General features: G+C 46.5%; 1 protein-coding gene across 10 annotated transcripts in view; it reads left to right on the top strand.

Annotated features, from left to right (window-relative positions):
* Nucleotides 1–15,607, top strand: part of LCORL (ligand dependent nuclear receptor corepressor like) — a 120,462-nt gene that overhangs the window by 51,785 nt on the left and 53,070 nt on the right. For 3 of the 10 annotated variants that reach the window (XM_029083261.2, XM_029083262.2, XM_029083256.2), the window contains one exon: nucleotides 1,291–1,337. The exons of the other annotated variants lie outside the window; for them this stretch is intronic. In XM_029083261.2, the coding sequence (XP_028939094.1) occupies nucleotides 1,291–1,337 (47 nt within the window). The remainder of the gene's footprint in view (nucleotides 1–1,290; nucleotides 1,338–15,607) is intronic. 10 annotated transcript variants of the gene reach the window in all.

Genomic DNA, 15,607 nt, shown 5'->3' on the forward strand with positions numbered 1-15,607 from the left:
GGGAGAATTAGGGAATGTTCTTCCAGTAACTTGCCAGTAGCTGGATGATATGCGGTCTGGTGTTTAAGGAAACGTGTGTGAAACATTGGACAGTCAAGGCACAAGTACTATAATGCAAGAAAGTCTGGCTTATAACATCGGTCTCTCCGAGATTGCAGTCACCACATTCTAAGAGAACCCTTGGTACTTTTTCCCCAGTTCAGTCTGAAACGTATAAGCAGAATAGGTTTGTCCCCATCTGACACTTAATACAGATCCGTCTGAGCCAAAAAAAAAAAAAAATGATCAGCAGTTTTGCTTCAGGTAAAAATATTGTAGAATCTCCTTTTCGGTCTTTCCCATTCGACCACTTAGTGGAGAGAGGGATTTTAGATTTTACTAGGTGGGACCTCATACTTCTCCATTCTACTTCCCACCTTGCAGAAGCTGGAAAGGGGGGCTAACAGAAGATTTACCCCAATTGACTCCTCTTTGATATTAACCGACGTATAATAAGTTATCCTTTGGCTCCTAAGCTATGAAACTTTCAAATCCTTGATCATGACTATTGCGGTGTTGGTCTGCTTTACTTCCTTCTCTCGTCAACCCGGCGATTCAGAGGTGGAACACGTCGCCCTGGAAGACGAGTCTCTTTTGTATCCCGCAGTTATTATTGCCGTTTGAATTGTTTGTCACGATACGAGTCCTGCCTGTGATTTCCCCATAGGAGACTCGACAAGCTAGCGATTAGGATGAGGAGGAGGAAAATCCTCTCACCTACATTCTGGGAACTGAAAGCAAATAATGTCACTGAAATTCTCGGCCTAGAAATCCTGCAGTACCACTAAAGTCAGATTCCTTTGGTTTTAAAATACAGCTGCCAGACACAACCACTGTTAAGAAAAATACCGGGTACCCTTCACCTGAGTATTTTTAAATGCTTACTTTCACCCATCAGTGCTCATCTGATTAATATCAGAGGGGTATGTAACTACTTCAGTTCAAAAAAAGTTCTCAGGGTGATTGACAGAGGCCCGTTATAGCGTCTCTGCCGACTTGAGCCCAAGATAGAGCACTGAGGCTAAAAACAGGCCACCTCAGGAAACTTTGTGAGCTTTGCAGATTTTAGGGTAGGCATCGTACTCCTCCCTTCTCCCCTCTCCCCTCCGCAACCATCTGTAAGAGTATTAATAGCGGTACGTAAGATAATCAACCGCAGCCACTGCCATTCATTTTATATTAGAGTAGGGAGTTATCCTAGATGCCAGTGCCTTTTAAAAAGTAATGGATAAATACTTGCTGCTGTTTCAGCTGCTTCAAGCATCTGGCTCTTCAGGAGATCTCCTACCACTGGTTGGGTGAGTCTTCACAGCTATTTAGCAACCTCTCCGTTTGGACACTTCCTGGTTTTCTTAAGAACCTTTAACGCGCAAGAAAGTTTTCGGAACAGATGCTACGTGTTGTCCTCGATATTGTTTCTACCGGAATTTATACGAGAATTCCAGGTTTCGCCAAATACTGATATTGCTTTCTGGAGGCCGGGACACACCGACCAGATTTCCTCAGTCTCGTCCTTCTGACTTCTGTAGGACGTATCTTCAGTCGATCTCGGCTTCCCCTGTTAGCTTGTAATTTAATGGAGTCAGAGAAAATGAGGGGGGTTTCCTATAATCAGATGGACGGATCAGGCTGTTTAATTGGGGAAGCACTGATGTGTCGGGAAGGGTCCTCAAAATAAAATCAATTGTACTGCACCTTCAGGACGTGGGAATCGTTGAAGCTTCAGGCTTCCCTGGTTATTCCGTAGCAGAAGTTCTCCCCCATCAGAATTTAGGAAGTTGTGCTACACAGAGCCCTTTCCCTCTTGTTTTCCCAGCCCCACCCCTCCTCCCAAGACATGTTGCATTACTCATCTATCTTGCCACCAACCCATTTCCCACGTCCTCTCTCTGGCCTGGAACTCCCTCTCTTTCCAATGTCTCCAGACCACCACTCTCGTGCCCACCTTTAAAGCCTCGTTAAGGTCACTTTTTTTTTTTAAAGTGTTTACTCTGTGCCAGGCATTGTACTAAGAACTGGGTAGATACATGCTACTCAGGTAGGACCAAGTCCCTGTCCCACACGGGGCTCACAGTCTTGTAGTAGATCAGTCAGGTGAATTAGAAGGAGGCGAGCTTCCCCCCTTCTAGACTCTAAGCTCGTGTGGGCAGGGAATGGATCTGTTCTTTGTTGTACTCTCCCAAGCGCTTAGTACAGTGCTCTGCACACTGTAAGCGCTCAGTAAATACGCTCGAATGAATGAAGTTGTAATCCTCCTGCCCAGACATCTTGGTCTCTCCTTTGTTCCTTGTGGTGCCTCATATTCATTAACTAAATGTATCTGTGACTAGTTTTCGTAATTTAGGCCTGGTAATGGATCCTACTGTAGGAAGCTGGATAGACTTCTAATTCCTGAAGGATGAAGGACCGTTGGCATCTCCGGAGATAACGCCACAAGAGATGAAAAGATTATGCATTGAGGATCGCTTGTAGATGAGCGATTTCTGGCGCTGTTTAGCCTACGCGGATTTTTTTTGCCGAGACTAAACAAAAATACTCCATTTGTTTCACATTTGTCAAGTCTCAGACTGGGGCTTTTGATTTTGTGTTGGATAACTTCAGGCTTACAAACCCTAAGAGCCTTAAAAATCGTCTGAAGAAGTTCTGAAGGTGCAAGAAGTTGGCTTGTATGAGAGCTCTGTCTTGTATTGTTCCCTTTTTCCCAGAAAAGACGTGGAACTTTAGGCTAAGTGTCGGCAGCCGGAAAGAAGCAGACTGGGGTGGGGGGTTGCTTTAATTTGACGGGGAGGGGTTCTTTTTAAGGCTGACTCACTTTGCATTTGAGAGACCCAGCAAATTGTAGAATTGGGGGAAGATTGTGAATCAGATTGGAAAGGCTGCTTGTGGACCAGAAGGGTGCAGAGCGGCTACCTGTCAGCCGTAACTAAGTGGAGACCTGCAAAATATACGTTATCTGAGAGCTGTACGGTCACTCGAAGGGCTACAGATATCTCTCAAGGCACCTTTTAGTCATCCCACAGAAAAGAGATTACCTTTGAGAAGCATTCTGGGTGTCGTTTATTTCTAGAAGAAGCCCCGATGACTAGGATTAAGAGGGACGCAGATGGTTCCTGTATAGATTTTCTACGAAAGAATGCCCCTGGCTTCCTTTCCTCTCCCAGAAGGAGGGAACTTGAATGATTATATGGAAGACACATCCACTCTAATCAAAAACTAGTTCAAATACACCTGATCATCTTTAAGTGAAACGACTCTACTTGTCTGTCTTTATAAGAAGGAAAGGGACCTCTTAATTTCCATTGTAAAATGGGAGAAAGATCGCTGGTCTTCATTACCTGTTGACTTGTAGTTAATTTTGTTGCGAGTAGGTGTTGGTTCTGAAGTATCATCCTGAGACCATTTCAGAGAAAATGTTAATTCGGTTTTTTCCTGGTGCCTTGATAGGTAAGAGGACTCATGTTCCTAAGGGCTTCCCATATCTTTCGTGAGAGTATAATTCTTTTTCATTTATAACTAACTCATCCAGGTGTCTGGCAGTCCATTTTATTACCTGTTCACCTGTATCAGTTTGGTTCAGAAAATTTAGATCAGTGTTGTCATTTTAAAATAAAACTGCAACTGAGAACCACAAACGATGCATTGCTGACTAAACTTAATTCAGCTCTACATTTGTCAAATTTGTCCATTTGTCTATGATTTGAGGCAAAATAGTTTTAGTGGATTAATTTTTTAATGCTTTTGCTAACGGAAGGTGACTTGGTAAATTGATATTGGTAAAATTATAACTTAGATGCTTACTTGAAAATTGATATTATCCAGGACCCGAAATGAGTATAAGCATTTAGCAGTATACCTTAAAGATGGAGTAATAATTTCTACTTGTCAGGTTTTGGGGGGGGGGGGTTTTAGATGGCATTTAAGTGCTTACTATTTGCCAGGTACTGTACTAAGCACTGGGGTAGATACAAGATAATCAGGTTGGACACAGTCCCTGCCCCACGTAGGGCTCACGGCCTTAATCTCCACTTAACAGATGAGGTAACTGAGGCACAGAGAAGTTAAGTGAGTTGCCCAAGATCACACAGCAGGCGAATTGCAGAGTCAGGATTAGAACCCAGGTCCATGTTCTTTCCAACAGGCCTTGCTGCTTCTCAGTGATTTCATGTATCCTATAAACATATATGCGTATCTTTTTTTTATCCTCTCCGATGTGGGCATTTTAGTGCCCTCGGACACTCTTTCATTAGTTTTCAGTGTCTTTGGTTCATTTCTAAATTTTTTGAAGGGGGCGATGCAATTGAATCCTTCTGTTTAAAATAGCAATCTTCCAAGATTCGTTGGTATTCGTTTGCATCTATGTGTCCCCCCGCACCAGACTGTAAACCGGTTTATCCAAGTGCTCAGTAGAGAGCTCTGCAATAGTAAGCGCTCAGTAAATACCACTGATTGAGACATCTGAGGGAAATGGGTGGAGGGCAAGCTAGGCTCCAAGGGACTGTGCGCAGGAAGCGCTCACTAATTAGGATTGAATTGATGAACCACTTAGCAGCCGCCCCCATTTCCGGGTCAGAGCAAGCTTTGAAATTGTTGCTGCTTCATTCTCCCCCATAATGAAACTACTGCTTCGGCTGAGGTAATAGGCCAGCAGGAGAGAGATCTGGGAGGGGGGTGGAGGCTGTGGGCCATCGCTCAAGTGGGGATGTTCATTCATTCAATCGTATTAGTTGAGCGTTCAACGTTTGCGGAGCACTGTACTCGTTGCAATATGTGGAAATCAGACACAGTCCCTAGCCCGCTTTTCCGGCTCACGGTCGAAGAAGTTTGAAGTGGACGTCAGTGCTTTAACTGGGGCTAAATGCCAAGATCGTGAGCCCCGTGCAGGCAGCTCTCGCATCTAATCCCTACCTGTGCCCTCTTCTTCCAGTGCTTAACACGATGCTCTGCTCGGTCGTAGTAACGGAATTTACAAAGCGCTTACCGTGTGCAGGGAGTTTGGCTCGCCTTGTCGCTGTCAGACCTGCTTACTTGTGTGGTCGAGTAGACGAGCCTCCCTTTCAGTTGATTTTATAGTTCTAAACAGGGGCCCCACCTCCGTAGATCAGAGAGTCGATCGGAGGGATTGGCAGTGACTCCCCCGTGGATTTTCCGGAGCCACCGATTCCCGGTTCCATCAGAGTCTGTCTCTGGAAGGGCGAGGCCCAAACCTGCCCCCGACGGGAACCTCATCGATCCCAAGCCCCGTTCCTTTCCCCGTCGCCGCTTGCCCTAATGAAGCCCTGGAGAATCAGTGACCCCTCTGAAATGCCCAAAATAATAAGTGGGATTACAGAAAAATGATCTGTTTACATCGTAATCAGAAGGAAAGCATCTGGAGGAAAGGGGAGCCAAATCACTCTTCGGGGAGAGTGATAAAGTAGCAGATAAAGAACTTCAGAGAAGATGCAATTAGCGTGTTTGCATATTAGAAATAAGAGCTGAGAAGGAGCCAGAGGGAACAACTTGGCAAATTTTCACCTCCGAGGAGACAATCAAGAACTAAAAGCTGCTTTAGTCTTTTCACAGAGAGTTCAGTTTATAGCTAGAAGTATGACAAAAGAACCAGTTGCAGATCCCCCTCATTTGGTCCATCAATAGTCTTTATTGACCGCTTCCTCTTTGCAGAGCACTGTGCTAAGTATTTAATAATTGTGGCATTTAAGTGCTTATTGTGTGCCCGGCACTGTTGTAAGCACTGGGGTGGTTACAAGCAAATCAGGTTAGACATAGTCCCCGACCCACATGGGATAAACAGTCTTAATCCCCATTTTTCAGATGAGGTAACAGGCCCAGAGAAGTTAAGTAATTTGCCCAAAGTCACACAGCTGACGAGTGGCAGAGCCAGGATTAGATCCCGGGTTCTTCTGACTCCCAGGCCTACGCTCTATCCATTAAACCGCGCTGCTTCCATGGAAGTACTTGGGAGCGTCCAGTAGAGTTAACGTACATGATCCCTGCCCTCAGGGAGCTTACAGTGTAGCCGGGGAGACGGACAAATAAATTGCCTGTAAAGAGAAGCCCGGAGTTTGTGCCGCAGGGTCGGGAGTGAGTTCCCCAACTGCTCAAATGATGTCGAGGTACTCGAGTGGCAGTGGAAAGTACAGATCGGGTGAGGAGGTGAGAGAGAAACTGGAGAAAGTCTCTTGGAGGAAATAAGCTTTTTAGAAGGGCTTTGAAAATCTGGTCTTTGGGGTCCAAGGGGGAAGGCCGAAGTTATGACTGCCCCACCTACAATTTAGATTTCCAGCATTCTTCCTAAAAACAGCCTATTATTCATTCATTCAATAGTATTTATTGAGCGCTTACTATGTGCAGAGCACTGTACTACGTGCTTGGAATAAACAATTCAGCAACAGATAGAGACAATACCTGCCCAGTGACGGGCTCACGGTCTAATCGGGGGAGACGGACGCACAAAAGCAAGACAACGTAAGCACGATAAATAGAATCAAGGGGATGGACACCTCAGGAACAAATTAAATAGGGGAATAAAAATCTATCCAAATGAGCACAGTGCTGAGGGGAGGGGAAGGGAGAGGGGGAGGAGCAGAGGGAAAGGGGGTTTAGCGGAGGGGAGACGGAGGGGGAAGGGGGAGGGAGCAGAGGGCGGAGGGGGAGCAGAGAGGGAGCAGAGGGAGAAGGGGAAGCTCAGTCTGGGAAGGCCTCTTGGAGGAGGTGAGCTCTCAGTAGGGCTTTGAAGTGGGGAAGAGAGTTTGGCGGAGGTGAGGAGGGAGGGTAAATAATACTGATAGCATTTGTTAAGCACTTGCTACGTGCAAAGCGCTCTCCTAAGCGCTGGGGAGGATACAGGGCGATTAGGTTGTCCCACGTGGGGCTCACAGTCTTAATGCCCATTTTCAGATGAGGGAACTGAGGTGCAGAGGAATTGTGTCTCACCCAAAGTCACGCACCTGACGAGCGGCAGGGCCGGGATTTGAACCCACGATCTCTGACTCCCCAGCCCGTGCTCTCGCCGCTGAGCCACGCTGCTTCTCTATTACTCGTTGAACTATCCTACCGTTATTTCTCTTTGAGCAAGATACCCATTCCAGCAGGCCCTTATTTTAAAAATTAAGTCAAAATGCTTCTCTGAGTTTTCCGGCTGCATTCCAGCCTTTTCTCATCCCACTGTCAGTTGAGAAAAGAATATTCTAGTCTGTGGAAGAGTTTACAGAGCACTGATGTGCAACTCAAAAGTGGGATAATAAATCGGCCTCGGATTTTACTATCCACTGTTGTCTACATTATTCTTCCAGCCTCATTTTCCCCCATCTCTAGGATGGAGACAAATTTTCTTACACCTTGTGGGAACGGGGAGGGGAGGATTTTTTATACTGACATCAAGTTCGTGACAGGGTTGAATAAGAAAACCCCGTATTGCTAAAGCCATTATAACTCCACTCCGCTCTGCGAATTTTGGCTAGAGTCCCACGGCAGAATTAGGGAACGTTCTTCCGGCTACCTGAGCCCATCTGAAGTGCAACGGGGAAGACACAGTGGCTGCAGTGTTGGACAAGGTGAGGACTGTGATGCTTGTTCTCTGTAACGTGGAGTTTGGCGAGAAAATCACCTCCTCTGTTATGGGAGAGCCTTTCGAGGAAGATTGCTTATTTCCTGATTAAGCTCACGATAGCTGAGACTTCCGTCTGAAGCCTCGCAGTTGGTTTGCGTCGTCTTTCCCTGTCCAAGAGAGATTCACCGCAGCCATAAGATTTTTCTCTTTACCCATCTAACACCACATTACTACGAAGCTCTCTTCTCAGCCCCGGCCAGTAAGGTTTTGCCTCTCGGTATTAGAAAAACCCGGTCCTGGGCTGGGTAGCTACAACTCCAACCTGTCCAAAATCTTATTCCACATTTAACGACAAAGACGTCTTCTGTTTCCTTCTTTTGTTGGCTACTTCCGATCTCGTCTTGTCGTGCCTCAGGAATGCGAAGGCATGTGAGGCCCACTTTGTGAATCCAGGTTAAATATCAGTCGGAGTATTTAATATCAGTCGGTAATTTTATTGTGTACCGGCTGTGTGCTTAATACTGTGCTGGGTGCTTGGCTTAGTATAAAACAGACGGTAAACATGATCCCAGTAATAATAACTGTGATGTTTAAGTGCTTACTCTGTGCCACGCACTGTACTAAGCGCTGGGGTGGATACAAGCGTGGCTCAGTGGAAAGAGCACGGGCTGTGGAGTCAGGGCTCATGAGTTCGAATCCCAGCTCTGCCACTTGTCAGCTGTGTGACTGTGGGCGAGTCACTTCACTTCTCTGCGCCTCAGTTCCCTCATCTGTAAAATGGGGATTAAGACTGTGAGCCCCACGTGGGACAACCTGACTCCCCTATGTCTACCCCAGCGCTTAGAACAGTGCTCGGCACATAGTAAGCGCTTAACAAATACCGACATTATTACAAGCAAATCAGATTGGACATAGTCTCTGACCCACATGGAGCTCACAGTCTTCATTCCCATTTTACTGATGTAGGAACTGAGGCACAGAAAATTTAAGTGACTTGCCCAGGGTCACCCAGCAGACAAGTGGCAGAGCTGGGATTAGAACCCATGACCTTCTGACTCCCAGGCCTGTGCGCGCTCCACTCTGCCATGCTGCCTAGCCCTCAAGGACTTTGCAGTCTAGCCCGGGGAATGAGCCACTGGTCCCCCATTCGAAAGGTTTTATCAAGGAACTCTTAATCATTCTCAGTATATTTGTACTGAGAAAGAGATAACTTAGAGAATAAGAAGCAGTGTGGCCTAATGAAAGAACCCGGGAGTTAGAAGACCGGGGTTCTAATCCTGGCTCCGCCACTTGCCTACTGTGTATCCTTGGACAAGTCACTCCGCTTCTCTGAGCCTCAAGTTTCTCATCGCTAAAATGGGGATAAAATGCCTATTCTCTCTCCCGGTTGGACTGTAGCCCCCTGTGTGACAGGGATTCCATCTGACTTGAAGAACTTGTCTACCGCAGTGCTTAGATCAGTGCTTGACACATAATAAGCGCTTAACAAACATAATTAACTGTGTAAAAAATGCTCCCCACCATCGGTAGCAAGTGCATACAAAATTCAAAATAGACTAAATCTTTGAAATGAAGTGTCTTTTTAAAGCCGGCTTTGATGCGACCTGAACATTGAAGAGGGTCTGAAGGGGAGGATTAAAGCAAATACCCCAGAAAAATAGGAGCTTCAGACAAGAGAAGGGTAAAGGGCACCGGGTCCTAATTTATTTTTTCCCTCCAGCTACCAAAATCTCTTAGCTACGGAAGATTTTAGAGGAGTTCCTGAAGTCGCAAGTTTGGCTCCGTGGCCTCTCAGTTCATTCTTTCCTGTGGTTAATCTCAGAAGGCTCCTGTGCCGCTCATCTCCTAAGTGTTTCTTAAACCTTTGGTTTAATAGATTATCAGATGTAGCCGGAGCTGCAAATATGCCCACCTAGCCTTTATTCCAGAAGTTGATCTGTTGGGTTTATTTTTTTTTCTTTTGTCAGGTTACTGCCCACCACCATCTTTTGCATTTTGCCTTTTAATAATAGCAGGTGGCCTAGTGGATGGAGAACAGGCCTGGTAGTCAGAAGGAGCTGGGTTCCAATCCCGGCTTGGCCATCTGTCTGCTTTTGGGCAAGTCACTTACCTTCTCTGTGCATCAGTTCCCTCATCTGTAAGCGAAGATTAATACTGTGAGCCCCACTTGCTTGGCACATAGCAAGCAAGTGCTTAACAAATACCATATATTAAAAAAAAAAAGGCTTGCAAAGGGCAGGGATTGTGTCCCCAATTCTTTTGGACTCTCTCAAGCATTTGATACAGTCTTCCGCACACAGTAAAAACCTAGTGAATACAGTTGATAGTTCTTCTAATATTAGGTGAGTTACATCTTCCTGTGTTTTTTCTTCTGTCCTTTGAAAATCAGTGTCATAGTTGCCTGGTACTGATGGAAGCTTTCGATTTATTTCTCCTCAGTTATCCTTCAAGAATAAGAACTTTAAATGGATCTTTTGAGGTGACATTCCTCGTGTGGGATATCTGAAATTTCTCAGAGCATAAGTCCTGAGGTAGTGTTTTGTTTCTAAGGAGCATCAAGCTCCGTGTCTAGGTTTCCTCTCAGAAAGATACGTTTGCATACTAGAAAGATGCAAAAGGACTACAACTCATCTTTTCATGTAAAATGCAGGACATAAGGATTGAAGTTTGGCTTTTATGGTTATCCTAGTGGAAGAGAATAGGCCTGGAAGTCAGAAGGCCTGGGTTTCTAATCCCGGCTCTGCCACGGGCCTGCTGCGTGATCTTGGGCACTTAACCACTTCGTAACTCACGATCTTTTCTGTAAATTGGGGAGACGGTGAGCCTAATGTGGAGCAGGGTCTCTATCTGATCCAGTTATCTGTATCCAACTCGGCGCTTGGCCCAGAAGTGCTTAATACTGTGATTATGGAGGCTTCTGTCTTTAGCTGCCTGGCTCGCACAACTCAGAGTGCTGGCTTTTATCTTTTGTAGTTTCAATTTTTTTTATAGCCTACTCCTTCACAATCTACAAGTTCCCCTCCTCTACCGTTCCCCTTATTACTTGTGTTCCTTAGCGACATGAAAATTCATTGCTCATAAAGGATGTCATTATTTACAGCCCATTATTTGACGCTCACTCTGCGTCAAACACTGTTACTAAGCACTGAGGAAGATACAAGATAATCGGGTCCCACATGGGGCTCACAGTCTAAGTAGGAAGGAGCGCAGGTGTTGAACCCCCATTTTGCAGGTGACGGAACTGAGGCACAAAGAGGTGAAGTGACTTGACCAGGCAAGCAACGGGCGGAGCCAGAATTAGAACCCAGGTTCTCTGACGTCCAGGCCTGGACAGCTAGGACAGCTACTGGGACAGAAAGTGGGTACAGCTTTTTCAAAGAGGTCTTTCCTCATCGGTGTCGTAGCAGCTGTTGGGGGGTTGGGGTTGAGAGGGAAGAAAGTGGGTGATTTCACAGGCAGTTGCTGTCCAGAGATAGAAGTGAGTGACTCCTTGCCTGCCTGGTAACTTTCTGCTTTTCTCTGTTTTCAAAAGAAAGCGGACAAGGTTTCCCTAGACCCTTACTAAATTACTCTGATTGTATTGAACGATGGCTTGCAAATGGATTCATTCATTCAATCATATTTATTGAGCGCTTACTGTGTGCAGAGCACCGTACTAAGCCCTTATGGATGAGTGCACCACTGTGCTTGCTGCCGTTTAGGTCTCAGAGAAACTCTGATTCATGACCACAGATTGCACGTGTTCATCTTGCCTTCTTTTACGATAAGCCATGGAGTAGAGCGGGATTGGGTGAGAGAGTGTCTGGCTCAGTATAAACCGTAGCTACTGCAAAAAACAATTTTAAGCACTTGTGCCATCGTTTTTCCCTTTTAATCATTGTGACTGAGCACATGGCCAGGAGCCAGAAGGATACACTACTGCATTTTCATTGGCACAGTGTGGAAGCGGATTCTCAGTGTGACGCTCGCACCACTGGATGCAATATTACTCTTGGCAGAAGAGTCTTTTGAGCCGAAGGACTGCTTACTCCACCAGAGCAATTTCGTCAAACCGTCCACAGGGACTGCGGTTCTGCAGTCTTCTCTTTTAGGTCCCTTGGATCCGTTTTCTCGATTAGGTCTTCGTGGCCAGGACTCTGACTTTGCAATCCCACCCACTGGTCTTCCTGTCGAGATAAATCTGTATTACATCTGTGGCAGTGGGTATGTTGCATCTTCGCATACACTGTACTTACATTGGTTTACTTTGCGTGTAGCAAATTCAGGCCTAGGTGCCTCGGAATACCTGCTTTCTTACCTTTTACAAGATGAAAAACCGAAGCCCAGAAACAATGAGTGATTTCTCTAGGGTCACCCGACAAATAGATGATAAAGCTAGGATTAGAGATCCCGGTCCAGAGCGGACACCTTTTCACCGTCGGACATTTAAATGTTGTTGACGGACCGTAAACGATGAAGCTTGAAAAAAATTCAATGTCATTTTAGGTCTAGTGGATGAAAGAAACTTCCAAGACAGTTCCCTACGGATTGATCTGCACTTGGAATGTGTAAGAGTAAACACTGATCAGTTAGTCAGTGGGAGGTATAGAGCACTTCCTCTGTGCAGAGTACTGTAGTAAGTTCATGGGATATCACAGTACCACCAAGTTGGGAGACGTGATCCCTGCCTACAAGAAGTTTACAATCTACAGGAGGAAACGGGCATTAAAGTAGATTAGCGCTAGGAGGAACTGTAGGGCATAAGAATACGTGCCGAAGTATTTCTCAGAAATATCATTGAAGACTGACTTGAAAGAAAACGTTCTTTTCCAGAAACAGGAAATCATTTAGGGCTGTTCATCCCTAAATGAGACTCTCCCCGATGCGACTGAGATTTGGTAGAACCCGGAAAGTACTTTCTTGAAAACTCGCAACACCTCCACTCAGCCATTTTCATTGTTCACAATTCACCGAATCCGATAGGAAGTAAAAAAACTGTGAATCGACGGCAAGTTAGAGTCCGGCTGTGAAAACGATCATTGACCCGGCTACCCGAATCCTAACTAGGAACTTGCTAAACTCTTCTTGTCACCCAGTCAGGTTTTCATGGACTCTGTAGTGGGGGGAGAGACTCCCAGGGTATATTTGCTACAGGAAAGTGTTTGTGGCATAAATATTGATATTTATTGAGTGCTTACTGTGTGCAGAGCAATATATGCTGGTATTTGTTAAGCACTTACTATGTGCAAAGCACTGTTCTAAGCACTGGGGGATACAAGGTGATCAGGTTGTCCCACGTGGGGCTCACAGTTTTAATCCTCATTTTACAGATGAAGTAACTGAGGCACAGAGAAGTTAAGTGACTGGCCCAAAGTCACGCAGCTGGCAAGCGGCAGAGCTGGGATTAGAACCCACAACCTCTGCCTCCCAAGCCCCTGCTCTTTATACTGAGCCACGCATGTATTAAGCACTTGGGAAAGTACAATGCAGTAGATGTGGAGGACTCTAAAGGGAGGAAGCTGGATAATAATAATATTAATTGTGGTTTTTGTTAAGCACTCACTTTGTACCAAGCACTGTACTAAGCGCTGGGCTGGATACAAGCAAATCAAGTTGGACACAGTCCCTGTCCCACTTGCAGCTCACACCCGTGACCCCATTTTACAGATGAGGTACCCGAAGCCCAGAGAAGGTAAGTGACTTACCCGAGGTCACACGGTAGACAGGTGGCTGGGTCGGGATTAGAACCCAGATCCTTCGGACTCCCAGGCCTGTGCTCTGCCCACTAGATGGTTGGGCACATATACGTGCGTGGGGCCAATGCCAAAACTCAGCAAGGCAAATAACACTTCGCTGGGTCAGACAGTTTTGGAAGTTTTGCAAGACTACCGAATCAATTGGTTTAAAGATAATTTGGAGAGGGATGATGGTGCAAATCATTCTTCCTCTGTGGCTTAAGCAAAAACACGAATAACTGCAGGCAGGAAAACCCTGTACCTTCCGTCGGTTAACCCATTAGTGAGAGAGAGCAAGTAGGGGAGGTCTGGGAACCTTCGGAAGCCCAGCCGGTTCTTCCCAAGACCAAAGACCTTCCTGAAGTGTACTTGTATCTGGTCCATCTTGCAGGTCCTTCGCCTTCCCGCCCTGTCAGAGCTGTTTTGGGTAGAGGCAGTGGACCCTGGCCGGTTATCCGGTTTGCTCCGTGAGAAACAGCATGGCCTAGTGGATAGAGCACGGCCCCGGAAGTCTGTCCCCTGTCTGCTCTGTGACCCTGGGCAAGTCACTTAACTCGAGCGCTCACTGTGCCTCAGTTACCGCATCTTTAGAATGGGGACTGATACCGCGACCCCACGTGGAACAGGGACAGTGTCCAACCTGTTTCGCTTGCAGTACAGTACCTGGCACGTAGTAAGCGCTTAACAGAAACCATATTAAAAAATAATTAAGTTGCCTGGAGTGAAAAACCAAGAGAACCGAATTCATTTCAAGGAAGTCACGCACTTGATCCCTGACAACTTATAACTTCTGCGCCTCGGTTTTCTTGTCCGAAAAATGGGCATAGGACTAGCCCTACGTCTCTCGGGATCACTACAGATACTGGGACGGTATCGGCTGTGTGCGTCATCGTGCGTTTGGAACCGAACCCTTCGGGCATTTGGGATTCACCCCCCTCTCGGCCCCACGGCACTTGCGTACGTACCTATGAGTCGTTCATTTATATTATCGTCCGTCTCCCTCTCCAGACCGTAAGCTCACTGTGGGCACGGAGAGTGTCTGCCGACTCTCTTGTATTGTGCTCTCCCATGTGCTGAGTGTAGTGCTCTGCGTCACAGTAAGTGCTCGGTGAATACCGTTGATCGACTGTCTCGAGTGACGGTGGCCGAGTGGGGATGGTGGATTTTGATTTGGGTTATTAGAAGCGGCTGTTGTTTGGTGGTGGCTCCCAACTAGATCCGTGGATACAGTCGACAGTGGCCAGAGTTGCCGGATGTTGCCGGGGGCGGGAGGCGGGGATGGGTAGCTGCTTGGAGCTTGACGGGAGCTGCTCTCCGCCACTTCATTCAGTCAGCCGGTAGTATCTGAGTAGCTGATGTAAGCAGAACGCTGTTAAAAAAATAATAATAATAATATTTGCGGAAGTGCAGTAGAAGCAAAAAAATTTGATCTCTGCCTACAAGGAGTCTGTAATCCCATCTGATCTCGTAAACCCTTTATGCCTAGCTTCCTCTCCTCTTCACTGATATAGTTGGAGATGTTTATGGGTGGTCTGAACGCAGTTTATATATTGATGGTGATGATAATTACGGTATTTAAGTGCGTAATATGTGTCAAACGCTGTACCCCAAGCCCTGGGGTGCATACGGTATAAACAGATTGGACACGGTCCCTGACCCACATGGGGCTCACCGTCTAAGGGAGAGGAGGAAGGGCTATTTAATCCCCATTTTGCCGACGAGGTAACCGAGGTAAACGGTCACGCGGTAGGCAAGTGGCGGAAACAGGATTAGAACATAGGTCCTCGGGCTCCCGGGCCCGTGCCCCTTCAACTAGCCCACGCTGCTTTTCCGAGTTTGGAAAAACTCAGCGAGTGGCCCACCAGCCCAAAGAACTGGCCACCGTACTCTAACGGACGATGTAATAACGGTGATGCCTTTGGGCCTGGGCCAGGTGGACTAAGGCCTCTTGCTCCATTCTATAATTTTATGATCAGCCCAGGGGGAGCATGACAAAGGCTACCGTGGGTGGTCGGGAGCCCCACGCGGGACAGAGATTGTGTCTCATCTCCTTAGCTTAGTAGTAAGCGCTTAGCGAATTATTAGTTATTATTAGTCCGGTTGCAGAATGAGCTGAAGAGTCTTGACGCCCTCTGGTAGTCAGTCCAAGATGTCTAAGTCTGAACCGGTGTAGAAAGAAAAGGGAAGTGATATGTCTGTTACCGTCGTATCGCGCTCTTCCAAGCGCTTAGCACGGTGTCCTGCCCACTGTAAGTGTTCGGTAGATACAACTGACCGATGAGATTTTAGGCTCTATCTACTTTTG

The sequence above is a fragment of the Ornithorhynchus anatinus genome, chromosome 18 (genome assembly GCF_004115215.2).
Source record: "Ornithorhynchus anatinus isolate Pmale09 chromosome 18, mOrnAna1.pri.v4, whole genome shotgun sequence".
Taxonomy (NCBI): domain Eukaryota; kingdom Metazoa; phylum Chordata; class Mammalia; order Monotremata; family Ornithorhynchidae; genus Ornithorhynchus; species Ornithorhynchus anatinus.